Source organism: Myotis yumanensis, unplaced genomic scaffold (assembly GCF_028538775.1).
Source record: "Myotis yumanensis isolate MYYU_CA2020_CCGP unplaced genomic scaffold, mMyoYum1.0.hap1 SCAF_7, whole genome shotgun sequence".
Taxonomy (NCBI): domain Eukaryota; kingdom Metazoa; phylum Chordata; class Mammalia; order Chiroptera; family Vespertilionidae; genus Myotis; species Myotis yumanensis.
The window spans coordinates 31,401,112-31,428,664 of NW_027223758.1; the positions used below are offsets into that span (position 1 = coordinate 31,401,112).

The following is a 27,553-nucleotide window of genomic DNA, read 5'->3' on the forward strand; positions in this document are numbered from 1 at the left end:
GCCCAGGCTGCCCACCTTACCCAAAAGTTATGGACATCCCGTCATCTATAGGGGATACCCTGGTGCCAGGAAAAATAACAAAGGGGGTGCATTGCAGCTCCAAGACCTACTCAGAGCTAAGAGGCTGGGGAGGGCAGAAGAAAAAGACAAGCAAAAGGCAAATGACTTGTTAGGCTTGAGCCCTCACTGGGGACTTCAGAACCCGAGCTGCAGCAGGGAGAGAGGGCTGCTGAGTTTGGGGACTGTTTTTCCCATTCGCTCATGTGCAGAGACAGCTGGCCGCAGGGAAGGCAGGGGGTGGGGCCGGAGTGTGCACTGCAATTAGGGGATGCTGGGCTCCCAACCTTCCAGGTGCAGCCCCGAGCACACACAGGGCACCCGAGAAGAAGCGATAAGAGGCGATCACAAAGGATTTCAGCCAAGGAATGGAAGGGCCTGGTTACCACCTGCAGCACTGCTGGTCCTGCTAACCATAGCCAGCTAGCTGTCTGCCCAGGAGGAAGGAGCCTTGGTAACCGAGGAGCATGAGAAAAGGCAGAAAGAATGTGAGCAAACATATTGTCAAGTTTGGGCTGACACCGCGCTAGCCTCTCCCAAACACCCAGAGCTGCAGGACCAGGGCTGCTGTGGGGAAGGCCCCCTTGGTCACACAGAACTGAAAGGCCCTCCAGCCATCTCCCCTACTGATCCTATGCTGGCTGAGAGAAGACAAAAACCAAAAATAAACACAAAAGAGGAATTCCTTCCCCCTCCCCAAAGGCCCTTTCTTGCTTGGCTGTCACAGGGTGAAGAGCTTCTGGAGTAGCTAAAGCAGCGCCCAGGTGACACAGGGGGCCAGCACAGGAGGGTTCCTCTGTCCTGCCGGGAGCTGGGAGGGGAAATAGGGGTGCAGGGGGACAATGCCAGGTTCAGAAGCCTGTGAAGAGGGGCTGTGAGTGCTGTGGAGAGCGGAAGAGCAGCTACACTGACCCTGTTGGTGGGCTCCACAGCTGGGGAATCTCTAGATGGCAAACCCACAATCAGGCACCTAAAGGCTGCAGGGGTCTGCCCAGTCACCCCCTACTCTCGCCTGCTCCATCCTTTTCCAGTCAGACACATTTACACCTAACAGTGTGCCCCTGGGGTGAGGGAGATGGCACGACACTGTTACCATAGTGATACCAGGGGTCCCGGCACATAGGGCACACCCTTCAGTGCAGCGACAGCCAGTCCTGGGCACCCTGTTCTATGGCAATGCTCACGACAGGATCGCAGGGACTCAGGCGGTCTCCGTGACAACCTGGGCAGAGGTTTGGCATGACAGTTTCTTCCTGGGGATCTTCTGCTGGGAGGAAGAACACTAACAGAAACGTAGGCGTGTAGAGTTGGGGTGGGCTGACCGCTCAACCGCCAGGAAGTGGGAGATGATCACTTCTGTCCCGTCCCCTGCCCCTTCAGAGATCTCGGTCACGGAGGGCAGTGGGGGGAATGGAGTCCCACCACCGTCAGTCCTGGTGTGGCCGGGGCTTCCACAGCTAAAAGAGCACACCCCCCCGGGTGGGAGCTGCTTTCTTGAGTTCTCCCAGGCAAACGCTGGTCTTCCTCCTCCAGGCGGATCTTTACCCAAGGCCAAGAGCTGGCCGGGAGCAGCTCAGGGTCGGCACTTCCTGGGCCTGGTGGGAAGGTGGCCCAGGGGCCTCCTCCTGTCTCCATTCCCTTCCAGGAGAAATGCCCCCATTGCCACGGAGAGGGGCCTCCTCTGGGGGAAGTGAGGTGTTATAAGCAGAACTGAGAAATGGGTAAAAGAAAGACAGGGAAAAGCAAGAACAAAAACAAAATAGTGCCCTAACCCCTTATAAAAATTAAAGATGAAATTTACACAAATGCTTTGTCCATATTAAATTTCTTTAAAGAAACTGGTGCCTGTCCACAGCAGAGCTTCTGCTCTTTTGAAGTCTTAAATCGTTTAAATTAAAAATAAAAAAAAAAGACAAAAAAACTTAAACAAAACTGAAGGGAGAAAATGCAAACAAAGCTTCACATTGCTGGAGCTCCAGCTGTCGGGAGATGGCCGCTGGCCGGGCACCTGTACCCTCTGCCGTCCTCTGTGAGACTTGACGAGACTGTGGGTCCCGGGGATCAACCTGGAAGACAGAAGGCAGGGCGCGAGTGGACACTGGTCAGTGGGCTTGGGGTGCCTCCAAGCTCCAGATCTCCCACCAGGTGCCAGCACCCAACCGATGACCTCAGGAGCTGTGCTGTGCTGGGGCCAGGGAGAAGGTTTCTAAATAATTTATCTGAAGTGAATGTAGCTTCATTATTGCCACCCTGCCCCAGACACACAGTCTTACTATTCAGTTGCAGGTTAAGTGACATGCCTGAGCTCACATGGCCTGAGGGGCAGACCCTGGCTGGGAGCCCAGGCACACAAATCCAGTCGATTGTGAATCCTGTGCCATATAACAGCTTTCTTCAGTGTTTACAAAGACACTGGCAGACCCTAGGTACCCATCCCTGCAGGTCTTGGCAACCCTGGTTCCCCTCATATTTCCTTCCTCACCTCTCTAATCGTGCTGCCCTGAAATGTCAAAGCAACTCTCGAGTTTACTGATCCCATTTTAAGAGAATGAAAGAGACTCAGGTCTCTGAGAACAGAAACTAACTACTAGGTCAGTGATGGCGAACCTATGACATGCGTGTCAGAGGTGACACGCGAACTCATTTTTTTGGTTGATTTTTCTTTGTTAAATGGCATTTAAATATATAAAATAAATATCAAAAATATAAGTCTTTGTTTTACTATGGTTGCAAATATCAAAAAATTTCTATATGTGACACGGCACCAGAGTTAAGTTAGGGTTTTTCAAAATGCTGACACGCCGAGCTCAAAAGGTTCGCCATCACTGTACTAGGTAGCCAAGGTTCTCCTGTCTTAGGAGAGGCCAGAATCCCACTGCCGGGCCGTGGGGGCCCCCGAGCCAGGTGCTGGGTCCTGCGCAGTTGTGCACTGCAGGGGTCAGGAACCAAGTTCTGGAGCCAGAGCCTGTGGCAGACTCAACAGACCCTACCACTTCACTGTGGACAAATTTAAGTCCTCGGTTCCTTGGTCTCGTCACCTGTACCTAAATCACAGGTTATTCTGAGGACCAAATGAACTAACACACGTAAAACTTAGAACATTGCCTAGCCCTACTATTAGCTATTATTTGAGAATCAATCTCCTTAGGGCTGGGCCTCAGGAACAAGACAAGCCACCTGCCCTTCAGGGACCTGTTCTAGTGGAGCCTCCAATACAAGCACCTACAGAGGTCAGCCTTGGGCCGGCCCTCACCCAGCCCAGTTCTCCCAGCTTGAGCCTGGTCAGAGCTAAGTGCAGCCCTAATCTAGGCAGGGCGGCATCCAGGGCAGCAACGCTGCAACCTGAACCGCTGAATCAGACAAGTGTTTCACCGTGTGCTTGAAATTCCCCCATTGGCTTCAGTACTCTGCAAGCTCTGTGTGGCCTGAGAGCTGCCTTCCTACATTACTTGCCCTGAGCAGTCTGACAACACTGGTCGTCGTCCTCAGGCCACGGGGAGATACCTGGCTAGTCCTCAAGAGAGGCAGTGGGGTGCAGTGATAAGGAACGGTTTACTTCCTGTCAGCCTCAGTGTCCTCCTCTGAGAAACGGGGAGGGCTCTATTTTGAGGTCTGAGGGAAATAACTAAAAAGTACCTGGCCACAGCAGGAACTGGATACTCCATGAGCCCATTCTCTCCCAGCCATCTGTTCCCACCAGAAATGACGAATATATGAGATTTAAACACCTTGGTCCTCAGCCACTGAACCAGCAACCCTGCTCGGAGCTGGGCGAGGGTGCCACGAAAAGGACACACACCGTGGGAGGAGGGAGCACAGCCTTTTGGAGAGCAACATGGTACTGTGTTTTCAGAGCTTCCGCCGTGTTTGGACCTGTAGACCCTATAGTTCCACTGCTGCAAATGTATCTTAACTGATAACCCTACACATGAAAAGGACTTGATGAATAAAGATGTTCACTGAAGAATATTTAAAGTATGAGGCAACAATCCACAACAGAGGAGATTTAAGCAAATGATGCAGAGGAAATGAGGAGGCTGTGTGGCATTTTGAACAATATCATAGCAGAAGCATTCCCTGGGTTAAGTGGGGAGAAGCAGGCTACAAGTTCTGCAGCAGAGTATGCCCATAACTGAAAACACAACACTTCCAAACGTAGGAAAATCTGCAAAAAATACACCACAATGTTGTACTTGTCACGGGTGTGCCTTCTTCCACTTTTCCTGTATTTTTAGTACTGAGTGACATCACCCTGTCACGCTCTGTGCTGTAATGGAAATAGTGGACTCTAATCAACAGGAAAAGCTGGCAGCTCCGACGCGGAGGTCCATGGAGCAGCGAGCAGCCCAAGAAACCAGACCCGTCTTTTCTGGACTCTTCCGCATACAGTGGACATGGAGAATTCCCCACACCTGTCAGACCTGAGAGGTGAGAGGATTCCCTTCTCTGCCTCCCAGGTGAGGGGACCCAGCATCCGTGGGTGGAGTACAGCAGGAATGGATGATAAAAGCACTGGACAGCTATCTGATGCGGAAAAAAATACTGGATTCCTAGGCCCAACCCTTTCCTCTGCTGCTTCTGTCTCCCTTCCTGTTAAGTCCTTTCAACAAAAACCCAGTGATGGGCCCTGCATCTCAGTCTTTGGTTTGTAAAAATAAAACCATCATACACATGCCCTGTGATGATCCAGCAGCCCCTCATATCCAGCACTGGTCAGCATGCCTACTGCCTTCAGCAGACAAAGCAGAGCAATCAGGAGACGGGGAGAGGGAGAGCTTGGGGAGGACCTCACCAACAGACACGCTAAATCCTCGTGAAGTAGGACAAGAAAAGCCTGATAAGTTGAATGGTCATGTGTCATCTGCTAAAATAATCTCTGGGACCAGTTATGACCTTTTCAACACCGCTTTCCTTCCTCCCTGGTAGGACCCAAGCGAAGACAACTTCCTCAAAAGGATGATCAGCAGCAGGAGCTGGCCCCCGGCAGCTGAAAAGCAGTGTGATCGAGGAGGCAGAGGTTCTGGAGCCAGAGTCCCTTTTCCATAATAACTGGTGGAACAGAGTGTGACTGCAGAAGGTCGAACCACTCGTCCGGTGCTCTGCAAGAGCTCCTGCGACACCAGCACGCAATGACCGCTGGAATCACTGGGTCCCTTGCCAGGAACCAAGGCTGACAATGCCCACAGGCTCCTCCACCCTCCCTCCCTTGGACTGGCTTTGGCCCTCCTGGTAGGTCTGCTGGCTTCACCCTGTGGCAGCGACAGGAAAAGGAGAAGGGACTCTCTTCTGTGGAGAGGACCTGGACTTTGAGTCTCTCCCCTTGGAGAAGGTACAGCTTTCCAGGGAGCCAATGGCAGAAACTGCACTGGAAGACAGAGGGGAGTCCTTTCTTGAGCCATGGAGAGGGAGGCTCGGGTTGACGCCCCAGCCACACAGTTCTGGGCGGAAACAGCAGCAGACCCTCCCAGGCACTTCATCCAGAGGGACCAGGCCTCAGCTCCCCGACTCCCCAGGCTGGGCTTAACTGCTCAGTTACCAGCCTCAATCAGAGCGTGCCTTGTCCCTTTCAGTGGAACCCCTACTCTGATCAGAGCCCTCCCTAGAGGGCAAAGCCACACCCACTAAGCAAACATGGTGTGATAAACCTATAGATGACACCTGTCGCACACTCCGTCTTTCACTGTCCCCATCTTGTGAGGATGGATTTGCCCATTTTAAGAAGGGAGTAGGCCCAGAGAGATGGAGCAAGTTGGCCCACATCACAGAGCTGTTGAGCGGTAGAACCAGCACTCAATCTAAATTTTGCAGCCCCTTCCCCGCCCAGTCTCTCCACTATGACAGTCCTCAAGTGTTTTACACCTACCGCCTGCCTCACTGCACTCGACAACCGAGGTAGGAGCTGTGGCCACTCCAGGTTTAGAGATGAGGAAACGGAAGCTCAGAGAGATCTGCTCCTACTTTTAGCCTAGAAATTTACGATGTCAAGTCCCCGCCTACAGAGAGAAGTGCTTAAGAGCTTAAGCAGAGTTTCAAACCCATTTACACCTTTCATTTGGAAACAGATTCAGGCAGAAAAAGGAGCATGGAAGGCTTGACTTAGGTATCTCTGCACAGGTCTGATGTCCAGAGCACAAACAGGGATGTGATGCCAACCAGGCAGTGAGAAGCTTCCGGCAAGTGCCTCCACCAGCCAAGCACTGGTCTCTGCAAGGACACCAGGGAACCAAACTGTTTCCACAAGGCCACTGGTAGTGTGGAGACTTTCCGAAGTTGGGAGAGCTGCAGTGGGAGCAAGCGATGATGGGGCTGGGATTGGGGATGGAATGGGCTCACACACCGAAAAGAAAGCCATCTGGTTGGCGTGCTCATAGACCACAGCACAGTATAAACTCAAATTGCGGTGCTACTGGGTGGTGGCCAAGAACTCACTCTTACCTAAGTTCTCCCTGTAGTCCTGTGTGGTGATATCACTGTAGCTAATGACACATTTGATATGCTAGATACCATGCAAGATTAATAGGCAATGCTTCCTTTGTCCAAACAAAGGCCCACGTAGGAATTCTCCCATTTCACAGATGAGCAAACTGAGGCTCGGGTGTTAATTTTCAGCACATCATGCTGTGGAGGCACAGAGGCAAGGTAATCTCTGGGTCACAGAGGGCAGGCCTCTCCTTCTAAATAGGATTAGCTTCAAAATGAGTCATTCTTCACTTATTTAATACACCAAACAAAGCAGCTGGCTTTCATATTCAGTTTCATGCCAGCCCTTGGGGGTTCAGTGGCACCAGACACCACTGTCAATTCTCACCTGTTAAAGCCAAGCTTTCTGATGCATCATTCCCCTAAGGCTTGGCTAGCAACAGTGGTGCTAGGAGTAGGGCAAAAAACAGAGATGCCTGTGCCGTGGGCAGCCCCGGCACAGTACATGGGGGTTGGTCCTGTTGTCAGGGTAAGAAAAATGGGGGTGAGATGACAAATGTGGTAACAGCGTTTTCTGTCTTCAGGTCTACAGAAGGGAATAGGGAACAAAAGCCTAGAGATTATCAAAGCATACCCACCAGGAGCTTCATGGTCTCTGAGCCCTGACCAAGAGACCAAAACCAGGTAGAAATCTAGAAGCAGGTCCCAAAGGGGGAGCATCTTTCAGAGAGCGTGTTAGAATGGCAAAGAATGATTGGTGCTCTGCCAAGCGCATGAACTTTGGAGTAGGAAGACCTAAAATTCCTATCTCAGCCCTACCAATCACTAGCTTGGACCTTTACCAAGTCAAGGCCCCCCCAAGTCTATTTTCTCAACTACAAATATGGAAATGTTGACCTTGCAGGGTGTGAAGTCCAGTGACAGCATTTGTAAAAGGCACCCAGAAGGTACTTAATAGTTGTGATGGCAGCATAAAATCACACCCAAAAACACCAAAACAAAACCTCACAGTCGTCACCGGCTCACGCAAAAATTCCAGACAAGACGACTCAGCCCAAGTCAGTCTTCTCTCAAGGTGACAGCCTTTCTGCTTTTGGCCTCAGGCTGAATGAATGATTCTGTGCAGTCTGTAAATTAACTTTTTATTGCCATGTACCCACACCCAGTTCCTATCCATCATCCAGTATTTGAGTTCCTGTGCCTGGCAACCTGAAGCCTCCTGAGAGAAGCAAGAGACTGTCCCTGCTGGTCTGGTTGCACACCCCAACCGTCCCAGGCCCTGAACCTGTCCCTTCATATCCACTCAGGTGGCACCCACCCTTCGAGACATCCTCACACCTCCTCCCAGGAAGCAGTCCCAGAGGAGCCAGTCTCCAGTGAGCAGGCGCAGAATGACCACAGACCCCACCCCACCCCACCCAACCATGCTGTGGGTGCCACTCTTACCACCCTAACTACAAGCTTCCTTAAGCACAGGGACAGTCTCCTGCTTCTCTCAGGCTTCAGGTTGCCAAGCACAGGAGCCTAAATACTGGGTAATCGATAGAAACTGGGTGCAAGTACATGGCAATAAAAAATTAATTTACAGACTACACAGAATCATTCATTAAGCGTGACAGGATTTTAATATAAAATTATGGTGATGAAAATCCCTGCTTTTGCTCGAGTTCCCAATGAACTTCCCAACCAGCTGGGGCAGAGAGGGCTGGGCCTTTCTCAGGCTCAGCAGCTGGGAGGGAGGAGCTGGGATTTTGCCTGTGCTACTCTTCTCCTGCCCAACAGCATGCCACTCCCCTCCACCACCTTCAGAGCTGGGTGGGAGAAATGAGGCACACAAGGGTGACACAGCCCACCAGTTAGAGAACCAGGAAGCTTCTGTCTCCATTCCGGCTCTCTCCGCTACTCCTTTCCTCGCAGAGCTGTCTGCCTAATCTAGAGATGGGGCCTGAAATACTGGTGTGGCTAGTTGGAGCTGGCCTGGCTTCAGAGTATGACCCTGAGTCTGTCAGTCAGGGTAAGAAGTTCAAGGAAAGGGCAGTTAGGACTGGAAGACATGGGTTTGGCCTCAACCCTGTGGACTTGCCCAGATCTTAAAAGACCCACCATGGTTACCCTAGCTGGTTTGGCTCAGTGGATAGAGCATCAGCTTGCGGACTGAAGGGTTCTGGGTTCGATTCTAGTCAGGGGCACATATCAGGGTTTCGGGATCAATCCCTAGTAGGGGGCGTGCAGGAGGCGGCCAATCAATGATTCTCTCTCATCATTGATGTTTCTATCTCTCTCTCCTTCTTCCTTCCTCTCTGAAATCAATAAAAATATATTTAAAAAAAAAAAAGACCCACCATGGTGGCCTGCCAGGCCCAGCCACCTCCCAATGACTCTCCTTAGCTCAATAGGCTGGGGTGGAGACCTGGCTGGGGTGCTGTCAGGTATGGTGGACTCCCCTACTCCATATTCAAAACACAAAGGTTGTGGAAATAGGGACTGGGGGCAGGGCAGCCCTATGAGGAACCGAGCTCCAGCCCTTGGCAGCCAGAGGTCCACCCTTTGCCTAAGAAGCCACCCCTCCCATCTTCCACAACCTCTTCACCTACTTAGGTGTATGCAGAGGAAGCAGCCCTGTGGGTTCTCAGAAAGGTGGACTGTCACCCAGGTGTGATGGCACAAATACAAGGGTAGAAATGTTCTTCTAGGTGTCAACCTACAGGAGACACTAAAGTAAAATGCAGGTAAATGATAAAGGATCTTGCCTGGTAGTGACAGCAGGAGTGGGAGACCAGGCTTCTGGTCTCATCTAGTCTCAACTTCTCTCTGGGACATCATTTTTCCATGTGCCAATAAGAGGCTTAGGACCAGGGCAGAGGTTCTCAACCTGGGGTCCTACTGACTCCAAGGATGCACAGGTCTGCAAACCCCCTAAAGGCACATGAAGTACCAGAGTGTAAGTCACGTGCATTTTGCTGAGAGAATATCCCCAACATTCAGATTCTGAGAAGGGTTCATGACATAAGGAATACTAAGAACTAAGGATCTTTGTCGGCTCCTTATCTAAGGCAAGAACTCCAACCAGAAACAGCACAGGAAGGCAACATGGGCTTCCCACAACAAAGGTGGTGGTGCTACCTGTGTAGCCGGGCCAGGGTGTGAGGGGAGTGTTGTGGGGAGGGGAGGCGGACTTCAGCTCATTGCACCAGAGCCCTTCCTAACAGCGGGAGGGTGACATTCCTCTCCCTGAGGCTCCCTTACAGCAGACAAATGCCACTGAGAGGAGATGGCTCTGTGCCGTGTGTCAGCTGAGCTTGATCCACTTACCACAATGAGGACACACACTCTTGTAGAAACAACTGGCAGGCCCAGTGGACAGCAATGACTAGCTTACTGAGAGAAAGGGAATGAGCAGAGCTTAAAGCCACGCAAACAGATGTCAGCTTTATCTCAAGTGTGCCAGAAAGTTCGGCCAGGGCAGTGAATGGTTCTACTTGAACTGTAGCAAGCAGTTACTGCGGAAGCTTAGACACGGAGACTTGGTCATGTTACGGCAGTGATCATGTTGTCACCACTGTTGACTTGCTTAATATTGTTTTCAACTTTTTGATTCCTTGGAGTGTGCTGCTGCCCAAATGCTAGTATTTAAAAGTTTGCCAAACGCACAAAAATAAGAATCACAGGGCAAGACCTAAGACTCTGAGATCTGCAAGTCTCTCTGGTGACCAGCAATCAGCAGGATGCACACGGAGTCCTCATACTTATCAGAGACAGTTTAAATCTGGGAAGTCACACATGGAAGGCCTTAGGGCCCTGGGGTTGGTGATCTCCCCTAGCACCTAGGCTGGTAAACAGGTTCTGGGTGGAACTCACTCAAAACAAACTAAGGGGGAACTTTTTGTCTCCAGGAACAGCACTAATAATTAGCAGTAGGCTACGGGGATACCTTAACTAATTCCCTTCCTCAACTCATTAAGTGTGGGGATGAAATGAAAGCTGAAAACTGCCTCAATTGGTCCCCAAAGAGGTTGAGGTTCAGCTGTGGCTGCTGTGATTAGCAGAAAAGGGCTCAAGGGAGAGAGGCTGGGCTGCTGAGAGAGTTCTCCTGTGCGCCCTTTGCCAGGAGGAAAATGTCTAAGGTGCAGTAACAGCTAAAGGGGAGCGATCACTTCCATATGGGGCAGGACAATTTGTGGTTACAAAAGGAAAAACTCAAACAAGGTCATGCCCAGAGTGGTCTGGGCGAAAGGAGACCATATGGACTTCTGGTGACAGCACCAGCCCAAGCCCCCTATGCCACGGGGAACTCACTGGGGGCACTTGCTAAGGGGTTTGGAGCTCTCTTAGAGAAAACAAGGGCACAGCACATTGTTCATGAGAACTGAAGTGAAAGCGATGATTAGCCTACGAGGATTTGGCAAAGACAAACAGGATGAGGGCCGCACACAGAGCCGCCACCACTGAACTCTCACTGTCTGGAGGAACTGCAGTGGAGCCTTTGCATTTCTTGTATACTTTGTCTTTTACAACAAGTATAGCGAGCACCAGCATTAAATGAGTATCATTTAATGGACAAGGAAATGGGGCCCCAGAATCAGGTGACTTGTCCAAAGTTACCAGCTAGTAAGTGGGAGAGCTGTGATTTAAACCTAGGTTACCAGCAAATCAGGCTCAAAAGCACCGTGTGGAAGCATAGGGCTTCTCACTGCCCCGGCCAGTCATTGCCCTTTCCCTCCACGTGCTCGGGAAGGTGGCTCTGCGGCCTCACACCTACTAAAGACTGGTACTGTCAGGTGCAGCATCTCAGCCGCCCAGGGGGCTGACAGTTCTCCCCTCACAGTGACTGACTCATCTGCCAAAACTCCGGCTTTATACACCACCCCCACCTTTTTTACAGAATGAAGTTCTCCCCCTTAGGTTCTTGGCAACTTTGCTATGTTGCACTCCCTCTTTCGAACCAACCCAAAGATGGGCTCTTTCCACAAATTCCCAGTGTCTGCCTTTGCTCACACTGTGTCCCCTGCTGAGATTCCCCTTATTTGCCCTCCTTTCTTCAGGGCCATCGCAAACCACACATCCTACATGCTGCCACCACTTATTTCTTCAACAAAAAGCCGGCACTCCCCCCCCTCTGAGCTCCCCAGAGTGCTGAGACAGTCCTGTGCCACCACAGACTTGCTACTGTGACCTATCCTCAGAAGCTCACGGAAAACGCCATGGCGCCAGAGAGCTCCAGCCATGTCACCAGTGGGGCAAACCACTTCCTCTCTGGGGTGGGGAGGACTCCATACCCAGGACACACGTGAGGATTTCACAATAAACACGGGAGAGTATGAAGTGTGAAAAACAGCATGAGCTCAGTAACTTCAGGTGAGAGAGAGGTGTCCGTCCCTCCCCACCCAACATGCCTTATGATAAAACTCCATGCTGCGCAAGCTTATTCCTGTCCTGAAGCAAACAGAGTGAATACAGGACTACCAGCAAGCCACAGAAACTCGCAGTAAGCATCTGCTACCCCAGGGCAAAAAGACCTGGACTCTCCTGGGTTCAGGGAAGGAGATGTGGTGAACAGGCAGGGGCGCCAGCCTCCACCCTATTCCCCACATATAATGCAACCCAAGGGTGAAGGGTTAGCTGAAGGACTGACTTTGAAATCCCTACTCCACTAGCTGGATGTCAAGCTATGGCCGTAGGGCCACCCTTGGTACTTGCACTTAGAAATCTGAAGGTAACTGAAACCAGGTCTGCTCCCTCACCTCCTCTCCTTAATCCAAAATAGAAAGTATTTCTCAATTTACAAGTTAAAGTGGCTCTCAAAATTAATTTTATAATCAGCAATTATGGTTCTGTTACAGAACTATTAAAAAAATAAAACAGAGTGAGATGGGGGTGCTAGAAAGCTGCTCTGTGGCAAACCCCAGCCTATCCACGTGATAGGACACTGCAGACTTTCAGCTCTAAAAAGCAAGAGTAAATACCCAAACAACAAAATGCTATGTTCTTGGACATAATTATAGCACATGCAAATGAGGACACAGAGGAGCGAGACACATCAGTCACCTAATGAGAAGCTGATTACAAGGGGAAGCACAAAACACAGAAAGATTCAGCCATCAAATGAAGGCTGTGAATGCAGCCCTGGGTCTCGAGGTCACTCTGTGCCCATGAAGATACCCTATGTTCGGCAACAAATCTCGGACTCAACAGCCTTCCAAGAAGACACAAACACAACTCACCAAATACCCACTGGAGGAGAGCAGATGAGTTGATATCCATATATCTAAGACATCTGTGTATTCCTTACCCGCTTCAAGAACGTTTCCTGCAGCGTTCACAATCTCTTAAATGGCTCTGCCCCCCTGCCTGGTGACCCACAGATAATGGAGTTACCCCTTGCTTAACCTTAATACAATCTACTTGTGAGCCCTTTAGAAACCTCCAAAACATACCTTGAATTCTCCTCACCCTTCTCCATATGCTGTACCCATCACCCCACCTGGAAAACTGCAGCTTGCTAACTGGGCCCAGCTTCCATGCTTGCCTCTCTCCAATCCTGCTGGCCACAGAGCTGGAGTGATCTTGTAAACATGTAGAGCAGATGGAGAAAGCCACCATTCAATGACTTCCCATAATCTACAAAGCTTGGCACTGTTGGTTCCTGTGCTCCTGCCAGTTCCTTGCCCCTCTGCTTGGCAGAGGCCTCATCCTTCAGGTCTTAGCTTCTATGTCACCTCCTCAGAAACACTTTCTGTCTTCCTTCATCCATATACACACCTGAAACTGTCTCTGTAGTTTCCCTCTATGATGTGAACAAAGGTATAAATGCCTCAAGGAGAGGGACCATGTCTGATGTTTCACCAAAGCACTGCTTAGCACCTACCACAGTGCCTATAACATACATAGTCAATCAATAACAACTAATAGGCCCCTCTGTGGGTGGGGGGGGGGGGGGGGGAGGGGGAGGGGGGTCTTTTTATCAGTGGGGGGCTGGGGTAGAAAGCACATGAACCTGCACCCATTCTGAGATGCTACTTCTAGCTCTGTTAGCAGCATGGCCAAGACCTGGTATAAAAGGACAGTAGGACTCAACAGCTGTGGAGAGCCTACTGCATGCTCTAGCCAGCTTTATATTCATTCTCCACAGAACCTTCATGAAAATCCTATTGGTAAGTGTCAGCAACCCATTTGAGAAATGAGGACTCCAAGGCTCAGAGAGATGCCTAAGGTTTAAATGGAGTGAGGTCATAATCTCATCTCATGGCCTATGCCAGGCACACAGCAGGTGTTCAATACATGCCAGTGGAATGAACAAGTGAAGTTCTCTAGTCTGGCTCAAAGCCATGTCTAAGACTCCGCGTGGAGATCTAAGCCCTCTGTGCATCCCCTTCCCTCACAAACTTCCATTTTTCTAAGGGTGATCTTCTGTCCTACCGTAAAGACCTCACAGGGACCTGTTATTCCCGATGGTATTCGCCTGAGAGCATACCAAGTTGCTCGCGGTTACTATGGCTCACGGTTACTATGGCTCAGAAGTCCACTGCCCCAGGACCAGGGAAGTCCAGGAGAAGTTCAATGGTTTTCCTCCTCCTTTTTTCAGGAGCTGGCGGCTGCAGGGCCTCACCTCATCCTCACTAAGGAAGAAACTAGGTAAGAGCCCAGAGTCCCTGGTCCTAGAACCACATCCGCTGTGGAACTGTGATTGTGCCAGGGCTAAGGGAGTAGGGAAGAGGGCCAAGAGTGGTCCTTTGGGTAGTCTGGTTTCCTGGATGAGGAAGCTACGGCCATTAGGAGTGACTTGCCCAAAGTCCCAGTGCAAGGTAATTAGAGAAGACAGAGCCAGGATTAGACCCTGGCAGGTCCTCCAACTCTTAGGCCTAGATCCAAGCTTTTTGAGGGCAAAGGGGTAAGAGGCAGGCAGTTGGCTCCGTGTTTAACAGATAAGGTGGTGGATGGTGCCTTTACCCTCTCTGCCACTTTCAGAACAAGTGTGCAGCAGCAATCCTGGAGTCTGCAGGTCTGAGGTGAGGCGGGAAATACGCCTTTCTAACAAGTTCCCCTGGCATGCTGCCAGTCTGGGACCACCATTTGAGAACCACTGTGCTAAGGTTTGTCGCTGGCACTGTGTGTTGAGGGGTCGGAGAAAGTGGGGAGTGTGGCAATAGCTTGTCGATATCTTCAAGTTCACAGGATAGAATCTCGATCTATTAAGTAGAACACCTCTTACCCATAACATCCTCAGTTCCTTCCACTGATAAAAGGACAACAGTCTTTCTAACCATGGTTAAGCCCATGTAATTAGGCTGCAGATCCTGAAGAATCACCTCTGGGTCTGCCTATGGCATCACTATGTTATGCCCAACTCAATAAAATCCTAAGAGTAGGTGGGAAACTGGAGTGCTAGGGACAGCGGCGCCCCTGCCATAGGACCCCCAAAACACTGGGCTGGAGGGACTGCTCTCCGTGCTACACCTGCCTGATGCCCATGCCCTGAGGTGTTCAAGGCAGGCGAGGGAGGAAGATCTCTGGATAGTGTCAGTGGTGACATCTGAATTTCAGTTTAAGCAACTGGCCTAAACTCCCAAATAATTTTTTTTAAAGGTAAAGTCACCCTGTTGTTTGTCTGGGGTGTGGTATAGTCACACCCATTTTTGCTGCTCTATGCAGTTCCTTCCAAACATTCATCAAACCCAAGCCGGCAAATCTGGTTACTAACAACAAATGAGTTTTTACTGTGACTTCCAGCTCTCCCATGTCTGGTACAAGGCTGGGCGGTGCTCGAAAGGCCCGTGCACTCTGCCAAGATCTGACGGCACGCCTTCCCAGTCCCTGCCTTAGATTTGCCCCACACTGGAGCTTTCAGGGAAGACATGTCTTGGGCATGTCTAAACAAGCAGAAAGGAAAAAATAAGAGGGTGCTCTACGTGACATTTCCGGGGTTCCTTTTTCCAAAAGGATGGATGTAAATACAAAATGAATCCACTGGCTCACATCATGTGACTTTCCCACTGGAACAGATGATCAATACTGAAACTCAATATGATACACCCAAGCCAACCTGCCTTCCATTCCTGCTACAGCTCATGCCTTGCAATTATGAAAAATCAAGATCACCATTTACAAGATTACCTGCCCAGGCCCACATTAGCTCCTCTGTGCAGCCAGGGGACACAGAGGCATTTTCAGCTTCCTCACAATGCGCTATGATGTGTCTAGGTGGCTCTAATCCATTCCTCCCGAGTCCCTAGACATCACTTTCTTTTACAAAGAAACAAAATACTGAATTCTGACCTGTGTACAATGCAGGCTGAGTTATAGCTTCCCCCTGGCACCTCTAACAGAAAGTGAAATCCCTTTACGTTGGGAAATTCATTGCAGTACTTTATGGTATTGATTTATTTTAAACTTGGCTGGCAGTTTCAAGGCCTGAATCCTAGAAATGTGCAGGAGGTCTCCATTTCCTCTGATTCTGTAATACCACCGAGGACTCACTAGGGGAAATGAAACGAGGGGCTGGGAGCTTATCTACTGCTGCCCTCGTTTATCAAGACAGAACCTTGGGGAGTCTCCCCAGGTTCTGGGCCTAGAACGCATCTCTGGTTAGGACTTTCGCTAGAACAGTACCCTTTCCCCCTGCCAGCTCAGTCCTGCACCCAGCAAAGCCTCACTATGCCAAGGAGAGCTTCTGACAAACCGTGAGATGTGACCTCTTCCCCTATCGTCTGGCTGACAAGGTGCCCCTAAACCTACCTTCCAGAACCAGCCCAGGGCACCACCTCCTCCCGAAAGCTTTCCCTCTACTCTCTCCATGCTTCCTATAGGTTTCCCAAGTCATGCCTATGACAACCAAGTGTCCATATGCTATCCCCACTGCTAACCCGAGCTCCAAGAGGGCAACACTGCGGTCAACACTCTCAACACCTCCACTGGGCAAGTGCCTGCCAGAGCCAGGAGGACTCTTGCTCATTAAATCTGCCTTGGCCACAATCTTTCAACACAGGGCTGCAGGCAGCAACACCAATGACAGGCACACATGATGAAATCCCTTGCTTTAGTCAAATTTCAATGAGCTGTGTCAGGAGAACCCAGCAATCCTGCATTTTGCTTTGAGTCCTCATCAACCTCCAACGCCCAGGCTAAGTTCACTCGGAAAGGACTTTGGCGAGGGCACTAGGGAACAGAGACAACGGGTCCTTGTACAAACGCCGCAGACTGTCCTGCCAGCGCTCCCTCAGTGTCAGTGCTCTCCTGGCTGCCATCACGTGGGGTGTGCTTTGGGTCCCCCACTTCCCAATCTTTTGGTAATTTTGATGTCTCCTTTCTTACGTGACTTCTGCCTACTGTTGCCGGACCCTTGGTTATCCCAGCCATGCCTCACCTAACCATGTTTGAGGCTGTATCAGTGTGACATAAGAGGAACCCCCACACAGGTGACCTCGCCTGAAGGATGAGGTGGTGGCCCTGTTGCAGTGTGCTCAGATACCTGTCAGACTCTGAAGGATGCACGAGGCGGCACTGCCCACTAACACCTAAAGGACCACCTGTGATGCTGTTTAAAGGGGAAATCGTACTCTGCCTCAAAATATAAACCCATCAAAAGCTACTTTTAAAGAGGCTGAAAGAGACAGAATAAAACAGTGGAATTTCCAGTCAGGTACCTTGTTTCAAATCCTGACTCTCAAAACCATAGGACAGTGATTCTCAGCTTGCCCATCAGCAGAAAGATGGCAGAAAACAGAACACTTACGTAGATGCTGTATGATAATACACGTAAAGTACTTAATTCAGGGTCAGACATAAAAGGGCAGTAAAGTCAGGTGGCCCCTCAAAGCAGGTTTTCATAACCAGGAGCTGTTATTGTTTGTGGAGTTTCTGTGTGTCCCTGGGGTAAGAGGAAATGGGAGTTGGAAGGACCCCAACCTTCAAGGCAGCTTTACTCACAGATGGATGATTACAAGAGCGATTCTGATTTGCCCAGAGGGATGCTGTCTAGGAGGAGCCAAGGATGCCAGGGAGGAGGAGAATGTGAGCAGCAACAGCCTGGGCAGGCCTGTCCCTTTCACAAATGCTCTGATGTCCTGCTGAGCTTCAAGGGACAGATTATCCCTGGGGGCCACCAGCCACATTACATAACCAACAGCTCAGCTTCCTCCTGTTCATAGGCAGGAGCAGACAAGGGATGGCAACAGCAGGCACGAAAGCTGCTCATGGGAGCTGACTGACCTTGCAAACACCAGCCTTCCCCATGGGGGGGACACCCAGAAAACACCAGTAGACAGACCAGGCCCCAGATGTCTCGGATGCTAGTTCCTAGGGATGTCAGGTCTTCACAGTGAAGGTTCAGCTTTCAAACCCTCTGGATCTTCACTCACAACCCCTCCACTCACGCACAGCATCATGAAGTCTAGTGAGAAAGGCAGGGCTGGGACTTCCACTTAACAGACAGGGGCTCAAGAAGGTCAGAGGTTTCAGGTCTGCTTGGATAAAAGAATTTGTAATCACTGGTTAAATACACCCCCTACCCCAATGTGCTCTCTACTTTAACTAAAACCCCCATTGTTTAATGATCTAATCACCCATTCTAGGGTGAGGGTGGCGTTTCCCTCCTCTTACCCTCCCTTTGTTCAAGGCTCCACCAGCGACTAAGTGGGTGAGCCTCTGGAGTATAAGAATCAAACCTCTAATTTTGGCTCCTTGGCAGTTTCACCTTTTCCATAAAGCCGTCCTGGCTTACATTCTCCTTTGGTCTACCTACCTCGTTGTTCACCAGCACAGCTGAGCTTCTTCAGAGAAGAGATGACCTCCCAACTGCAAACCTACTCAGTGCCAGACACCTCCCACCCACTTTACTCCTCTTAAAATGAGCAGGTGCTAGGAGGGCTTTACTCATCTCAGAATGAGCGGGAACTTGGTGCTCAGTTGTTAGTTGAAGTCAGTTATAAAAACATGAGTTTTAAAGATGATTCAATGAGGTAACATACCATATTGGGTAAAGTCACCCATGGCTTTACTCCTTATTAGCTCTGTGACCTTCGGGAAGTTACTTGAGAAGTTAAAGAAATATGGGCATAAAGCACTTAGCCCAGGGATGACCAATAATTACCATCATCTCTGATCATCTTCAGCACTGTCACCTTCTCCTTTGGAGCCTAACCCCTCAACCCTCCACACTCACTCCTTCCTTGGGGGCCTGACCCCTCATCCGCCACCTCCCCAGGGAGGGCAGTCCTGAGTTAGTTCATGGCTGTTCTGATGGCTGGGCCAGGAAGTCACAGTCAACAGAGAAGGGACCTGGAGGCCTATCTAGTCCTGGATTCCCAATTTCTCACCTAAAACTCCCTTTTAAAATTTATCCCCCAGCGATTCTGTTTTGAAGACTATGCTGTTTAAAACAAAATACATCAGTTGTTACAGAATGATTAGAAACCCTTAAAAAAAAACAAACCCGCAGAAACCACATCAGTTAAGCATTTCTTGTCCGTTTTTAGTGTCACTTCTGATTAACTTGATACCTATAACGTGACACGGTTTGGGGTATAATTCCAGACAAAAGGAAGTAGATCTGACTGGCTTCCACAGCTTCAATGTGAGCAAACTTGCTTTGCCTGTTCTCAGATGAGCTGAAAAGCTTGTGAATTCCCCAGAAGACCATTAGGGGCCCAAGTAGAGGTTTGGGGACCTCACGTTAAAAGCACCTCAACTCTTGTAATACAGAGGCAAAATGTGAAACCAGGTCAAGGGGCCAACGTAGGTCACCAGCTTGTTAGCCCCAGAACCACATCTTTGAGCCCACGCCAAGGATTAATATATCACTTATCACTTCAACAAGAAATTGGGCCTGATTTCTTTCTCTGATGGTAGGTGCTTAACATCAGAGAAAGAAATCAGGCCTAATTTCTTGCTGAAGTGATAACAGCTACCAAAATCACATGGAGCAAAGAATATTTTCTATGACCCCCTCATGTCACACCAACATCTGATTTCCTTCAGCAGGCTTGAGCTGCCTGCTCCAAATAAACAGCATTCAAAGGCCCTGGCTTCGAAAGGCCCTAGTAACCAAGATTTGTATATTAGACAGCAAGCTTGGCCATGAATGCAGATTCCCTCATCCATAACTTCCCTGGTAACAAGTGGGTGGTGGCACCTGGAACATGAATTTGGCTGGCTTTCACTTTGGATAAGGCTTGTGGCTGGCTGGTAGGAACCATTAGGAATTATTAAGCAATGTCAAAAAATGACAAATAAAAGAAAGATATAATCCATCATTAAGCAATCTTTAAAAATAGATAATTTTTCTGAAACAAGTCATTGAACAGTTGCCGAGAACAGCTTTGTTTAGGAAAAAAATCTATTTGGTAATCATCAGAGGCAAGGCAACCACTCAAGACCACTGCCTTAAAAAAAAAGAACACTTCTACCTCAAGTCAAAGTGTACATATCTAAAATTCTACCATTTAACATTTCATTTAGGCAGTTTTTATAAGGCACTTTCACAACCTCTTGTGATTCCCAACAACCTCAATAAGATAAATATGATCCACTCTATTTTATGGATAATAAAACCCAGAGAGATAAAATAACTTGCCTCAGGTCACATAGCCAGTAAACCACAGAAATGGGACTCAATCCTAGATAATCCACTAGGCAACATACCTTTCAGAGGAAACCTTTGTTTCCAATCCAAAGTACATTTCCATTCATTGTTGCAAAACACTAAAATCATGTAACCCTGATTTAAATATTACTCTGAAATCTACAATCCTAGATTGGTGCGGGTACTGGGGATAAGTATGTTTCCTATATGCAGTAGAGTCAGAGCCAAAACAACAGGTCTAATAGAAAAGTAGGCTAGAAATCAAGACACAAACTCTGTGCCTTCATTGGTCTCCAGCTGCCCCCTACTTCCCAGCTCCCCTTCCCAGTAAAATTCCTCAGGAACAGTCATCAATACCACCATTGGTGCGCAAAGTGTGGTGTGCAGTTTGGGAATCCATGAAACTAATAAACTTTTTCAAAACACTCAGACTTTATTTCCCTTTTCCCTTTCATTCTCTCCTAAGTGTATAGTGGAGTTTTCTAGAAGTTTCATGATGAGAGACATGGCACCAGGTTATAATACAGAAGCATATATGAGAATCCAGCTGACTATTAAGGCAGATACTAAAGAGAGTTGCAAAACTATAAAACAGTGCCATTCTACTGTTTCATTGAAAATAGTTTTTTTCATAAATTATAATACTTATGTTAACATGTAGTCAATCTAGCTAGTATTTATATTCACTTGAAAGGAACATTTAAAACATCTGTTTTAATTTCTAATATCACAAATATCCATAGATAAAACCTAAAACAAAAGCTCTCTGGCGTCCTCAGTATCAAGTATAACAGACCAAAAACTCAGAGACATTGCTCTATTCTCTCACTGTCTCCAATTATTCTTTCATTCCCTCTCAAACCCTATTCTAGTTAATGGTTTTCCCCATTATGTGCCACCAAAATTGTTCATGAGCACTAAGGCCTTCCCAGGTGTTAAGTCCAATGGTCCATCCGAAGTCCTCATCTCACTCAATCTACCAGCATCTATGCCATGGCTGATTACTTCCTCCTGAGGTATTTTCTCCACCTGGCTTCCAAGAGACCATATCCAGGTCTCCAATCCGTGGTTTCTTTTCTCCCCAATCTCAACGTTGGATGGCCCAGACTCAGTTGAATCTTCTCTATATTCACTGTAGTACCTTGGCCATCTCTAAATTTTATCTCTAGATCAGACCTCCTCTCTGAACTCCACATTCATCCAACTGTCCATTCTACCTCTGTAGTTGGCTTCAAAATAGGCATTCCAAACTTTCAGATGACTAAAACCTAACTCTCCAGCCAAACCTGTTCCTCCTACGTGTCTCCCAATTTCATCTGATGGTAACTTTATCCTTCCAATGGCTTCCAAGGCCAAAACCTTGAAGTCATCCTTAATTTCTTTCTTACATTCAATCCAGCAGGAAATCCTGTTGGCTGACTTCAAAAACTCACCCCAAATCCAATCATCACCTCCCCCGCTCCCTCTCACCTGGGTTATTACGGTAGCCTCCCATCTCATCCCCTCACTTGCTCAACCCTATAGCTTACTTTTAGCACAGAAGTCATAGTGACCCTTTTAAAAGATTACATATCAGGTAACTGAATACACACCGATGTGTTTCTATCTTACCCAAGAATAAAAGCCAAAATCCTTACTAATTGACTATTAAGCAATGTCAAAAAATGACAAATAAAAGATATAATCCATCATTATAAGGCCTATTCTAATTGACTTCTAGTTGCCTCTCTAGGCTTTCTTCCTACACTCTTCTTGGTTTACTATATCACCCTTAAGCCTTTATGCTGGCTGTTTCCTCTGGAATGCTCTTTTGCCAGAAATCCTCATGACTCACTCCCTAAACTCCTAACCTTTAATGCTCAAATGTCACCGTCTCAAGGAGACCCACCCCATCTCTTCTACTTCAAAACACACCTCCAGCCCCACCTGTCCTCCCAGCATTCTGATCTCCCTTATCCTGTCTACACCCCTCCCCCCAGCACTTAGTACTTTCTAACATATCACCTACGTTATCTGTCTCCCTACGAGAATGTCTCCACAACTGCAAGAATTTGTTTTGTTCACTAATGTATCTTCTGTGCCTAAAATCATCCCTGCCAAATAGTTTCCCAATAAGTCAATATATGGAATCAGCTTCTCCATCTATAAAGCCTAGTGGGAGAAAAAGGTATTTGGACTCAACAGACCTTACCAATTTTAGCCAGACAGATAGAGCTCAAGTCATAATTGATTTGAAGCTTTTGGTTAATCCTCACCTGAGGATATTTTCCCCCCACTGATTTTTAGAGATTGGAAGGGAGAGAAACATCAATGCAAGAGACACATCGATGGGTTGCCTCTTGCACACACCCCCCGCCCCCCCCCCCCCCCCCCCCCCCCCCCATCCAGGTCAATATCAGGCCTGCAACTAGGTACATGCCCTTGACTTGGAATCAAACCCAGACCACCCTTCATTCTGTGGGCCAACATTCTAACGACTGAGCAGTTCTAATAACTGACCTGAAACTTTTAACACAAGGCTCAGCACTTGGTCACACAGACTTGGGCTCAGGTCCATAATTCTAAGTGCCCAGCTACGGCAGGATAGGCTACACTCAAATAGGAACCAAAAGATCAAGTACTGTGCTGTCTTTATTTGCTGTCAGCCTGGGACACCATATACCTAACTTTTTCTCCTCTCAAGGTCACCTATTTCTCTTACTTGCAGGCATCACTCCTATTTAGCTATACTTTGCCCTGCGAAACAGCACAGATCTCAAGTGTGGATGTCCAAATGGAAGTCATGATCTCAATTAGTTGTGACAACCCCATAAACCTAACCCAAATTCAGGTCCCTCTTCCAATGACAACTTTCTTCCTATTCCAGGGCAAACTTGAATTCTAAGGGGTTTTTTAAAGTGGAAAAAGATGAGATGGAAATGGGAAGTGACAGCATGAAATACAATTAAAACACTCTCTAGCCAACCCTTTTGGGGGTTTTAATGTGGTATTAGCCCAAATCTAGCTTTAGGGAACATGCTTCTCTTCCTCATTGGGCAGGACTGGCCTGGCATCTGGAAGGTACTCATAAATGTTCATGGAATGGAACAATTAAAGCAAGTGACTCACTCTAGAAATAAATTCAGTGAGAGCACTACAGATGCAACCAGCTCAACACAGTATTTACCAAGTCCAACTAGAAATCTGAGGGTGATGAAAAGAAAGGAGGGTGACTAAAAACCCACTCAGATGATGGAGGGCTCTGTGTCTCATGTGCTAAGGCCCCCTCCTTCTGATCAGCTACCGGGATCAGCCCCATCTCCATCACCTCATCTCAAGGCTTCAGCAAAATGTAAGAGTAGCTTGCTTCCAGCTTGCCATATTAAGAAAAAGGGCGAAAGAAAGGAGTGGCATGAGTAAGATATACCTGCCTTTAATTTAGTAGGATATAGAGTTGCAAAGGAGAAATAAAATGGTACATGTGAAAATACCTGGCAAATATGGGTCAATGTTCTTTTATTCCCTTCCCACAAAGGGATTTCTGTTAAGGAAAAGAATTCAAATCTGACCAGAACACCAGCTAGCATTTGTATATTCTGCCTTTAATCTCCCACATCTAGTACTTTCTTCTACTTCCACATCTGGCCAGTTGTCTAGCTAATTCTCTGCCCTGAAGATCAAGGCACTCCTTTATCCTCAGTGCCACGCAACTGCAGGTTCAACAACATTCCTTACTAGTGTGAATAAAACTGACCCAATGGTCTCCACTCACCCAAATCGGTGGAGTCTCTCAAATGTGCTAAGGTCCCTCTGGCTTCAGGTCCTTTGCAGAGGCTGGACCGTCTACCGGGAATGCTCCTCCTTGCCCCCAATTTCCTACTCTTGCCTCTGGCCACCATCCCCTGAAAGGTCAGTTTTCCTTAACTCTTCTCCTTTTTTGCAAAGAGACTATAATAAATATTGAGTAATGTTTGTCTCCCTAGCTAAGCTGCAAATTTCATGAGGATGGGGCAAATTTCTGGTGTGGCTTACCACTGTTACCCCAGAGCCTAGCACAATACTTGACAAGGGAAAGCTCATAATAAATGTGGGCAATAATGTACATAAGCATAGCCTTCCAGGTAAGAATCCTCACTCACAGTCTTTATAGTGTATAAGAATGGAGAAACCATCTGGTATCTAGAGTAGGAAAATGGCTATATTATGGTACATATAATGAAAGCCATACTTTCAAAGTGTGACATGGGGAAATGCTCAGATTAGCATGGAGTGAAAGAGCAGGAAACAAAACTGTAACTAACCACAGCATGATCTAAACTATGTAGAACTGGATGTGCAAGTAGAAGGGATACAATTAGGAATGGCATTTATCCTCTGAAAAAAATTGCCCGTACCGTTTTGTACATTTTCTACAGTAAGCCTTTATTAATTAATGAGAAAACATGTTTCTAGGAAATGTAAGAATTCAACTCCAATGCAACTCCACTCAGAAAACTTCTAGACATTCCAACTCATACTCAAATAATCCCATGTATCTCCTCATCAAAACTTGGGGGATCTTTGATAACAAGCACTTACTGGTAGATCTCTTCAATCCTGCATTTCCCGACTCCCTAAGGGCCCGCCCCAGAGCCCAGGGTGACCAATCCAGTCCAGGAAGACTGCATGCACAACAAAAAGAGTACACTCACCTAGTTTAAAAACAACCAAGATGCTTTGCCCTGAATTTTAAGCAGCACATGTGACCTGGTCCATTCTGGTTTCAAGTTCAAAGGCATCAGGCCGGTCCTGTGGGTTAGCAGCTAACATATCTTTCAAGAGCTGCTTGATCCCCTCAGACATGGAAGTCCTGCGTTTCTGGGGGATGTGCAACTCCATCTTTGGATTTTCTAGCAGCGCCTCACCAACAGGGACGATCTCGGTCCCCTGTTTGATATAGGTCCCCAGGAGCTCCTTCTTGGTCTCAGAGTCAATGAAAGTGATTCTTTCTATCATTGCCCAGATGATAATGCCCAGGGCAAAGATGTCAGCCTTGGCTGTGTAGTGTCCCTCCCAGACTTCAGGGGCCATGTAGAAGTCTGAGCCGCAGGCTGAGGACAGCCAGTATTTATTCACATTCACATTTTTGTTGTTTTGATTACCCTCTTTGCCTCGGGGGGCTAGCCCAGCACAGACCTTGCTTAGTCCAAAGTCTGCCACCTTGAGGATGGGGGTGCCAGACCTCTCCGTGATAAGGATGTTGTCTGGCTTTAGGTCCCTGTGCACGATGTGGTTTTTGTGCAGGAAGGCAATGGCGCTTGTGAGCTGTAGCATGAAGCTTTTGTTGGTGGCTGGGTCCGGCCTCCGGGACAGGACGTACTGATTCAGGTCTCCACCTTCACAGAACTCCATGACAAACCAGAGATAACAGGGCTCCTCAGCATAACCCAGGATCCTTTCTCCTAAATCAAAGGAAGACCGGAAAGAGCTTGAGTGAGATGGGCACATTCACACCACCTTGAGGCTATAGGAATGCAGTCTATTAAAGTTAAAAGTGATAGTGGTGACAATTGCTCCAATCCAGGAGGACCAGTAAAATTGGCATGAGCCAACTCTACACAGCCAGCCCATCTCTACTCACACAGGATGAGTGAAGGGACAAAACATGGTATGACACAGGCTGCAGGGACTGGCATCAAGCACCTGGATTTGGAGTTAAGGGTGCCTGGGTTGTAACTCTGGTTTACTGCTGACTGGGTGAACAGCCAGGAGGCAATGCAGTTTACCTTTCCAAGTTTCTACTCCTGCTTCTTCACCTGTAAATGGCCACATGTAACCACTTACAGAGGCCTGCACTGGCATTTGACATTCAACTTAATGTTTACCACTACCTAAGGAGGTAGAAGGAAACAGCTCCATCTTATAAAATGAAGAACCTGTGGTTCATAGAGACTTAGAATTCACAGACTCAAATCCATTTGACTGCGAAACCAATGCATTGCTTTTTTTTTTTTAAATATATTTTATTGATTTTTTACAGAGAGGAAGGGAGAGGGATAGAGAGCTAGAAACATTGATGAGAGAGAAACATCGATCAGCTGCCTCCTGCACACCCCCTACTGGGGATGTGCCCACAACCAAGGTACATGCCCTTGGCCGGAATCGAACCTGAGACCCTTGAGTCCGCAGGCTGACGCTCTATCCACTGAGCCAAACCGGTAAGGGCAACCATTGCATTTCTTTATACTGTTTCCAAAGAGGCAGCATCATATCACCCAAACCTCCCAGGGCTGCTGATGAGACAAGGCAAAGCATGTGAGGAGACTGTTAAATGTTTGTTACTCCATGCCAAGCAAATGACCTTCCCTCCCTTCTTTGTAACTTGTATGTTGATTCTTGTCAATACATCTAGAACTGCACTACAATTCTATTTATTCCAGAGGCACACTCCAATTCATCAGTTTTCTGCTAGCCCACCATATGTCTATCCCAGTGAGTACACAACACCCCCACCTCTAATGAAGCTTGATTTAAAGGAGGTTACCACTATTTCAAAGGTAGGTAGGAGTTGCCAGATCTAAAAAAATGAGAAGGGACAAGACTTAAGTTACCCCTAAAGGATAGGTTGTACATCAGCAGGGAGAAGAAAGAAGGGAATTCTAGGCTGAGAGATGGAATGGATTAACAGAACAAAGAACAAATGGACTAGAGGTATAAATAGAAGTCTGGTGGGAACAGTGGAGTCTGAAGTAGATGTATAGGTGGAATCACATTGTATTGGCTTGAAACTACAGCTCTTATCTTTCCGTCTTTCCTTTTGAACCATAGAAGCTCCAGAAAAGCTGGTGACTGGCATCTCCACACAAATCCCAATATTCTTTTTTTTTTAAGTTATTATTTTTTTATTTTTTCCATCACCATTTACCCCCTCTATGCCATCTTCCACCTCCACCCACAGTGCCTTTATGTGAAGTTATTTGATAACTACCAGTGCCCAGAAGCTAAGCCTAAAGTAGACAATGTCTTACCTAGCTGATGAGGCTGGGCCTGCCCAAGGTGGTCACATGGATCATTCATGACTATGCCAGGGCCTAAGGACAAGTCCTATGATCCCCAGTATGGTGTCTCCATTCTACTAAAAAGGAGGGCTATACACAGCCTCTCCTGGAAGGTTTCTTTTTACTAGTTATTTACTCTACTTCATTATAAAGAGAAATAGTGATCCAGGATCTCCCGCCCCCTTCCAACCCAAACGGCCCCCAAATTACCAGAGCACATAGTCTACCAAAGCCAGTGGTTTAGGAGTTCTAGGTTAAAGCAATAAAATGGACAAGGCAAAACCCTTAGGTTTCTGACCATGATCTGACAGGCCTTATTTCCCCTGTAATTATATAATTTGTTTGTTTAATCACTCACAATCAAAGTAATACAGGTAGAACCAGTTTAGGGCAGATGGGTTTCTTTCTTTCTTTTTTTTAAAATCAGTTGTTTCCCATCTCATAATCCTCTTTCTAGGTCATTGGCTCTAGTGGGCCGAGGTTC

The 27,553-nt window shown here is 47.9% G+C and overlaps 1 protein-coding gene across 1 annotated transcript in view; it reads right to left on the bottom strand.

Moving 5' to 3' along the window:
• Positions 1 to 1,865: 1,865 nt before the first annotated feature.
• Positions 1,866 to 27,553, bottom strand: part of STK35 (serine/threonine kinase 35) — a 37,245-nt gene continuing 11,557 nt past the window's right edge. Inside the window, exons 3-4 of the mRNA XM_070420053.1 lie at positions 24,724 to 25,473; positions 1,866 to 2,123 (exon numbers count right to left, since the gene is read on the bottom strand). Of these exons, the coding sequence (XP_070276154.1) occupies positions 24,761 to 25,473 (713 nt within the window). The 3' untranslated portion in view covers positions 1,866 to 2,123; positions 24,724 to 24,760. The remainder of the gene's footprint in view (positions 2,124 to 24,723; positions 25,474 to 27,553) is intronic.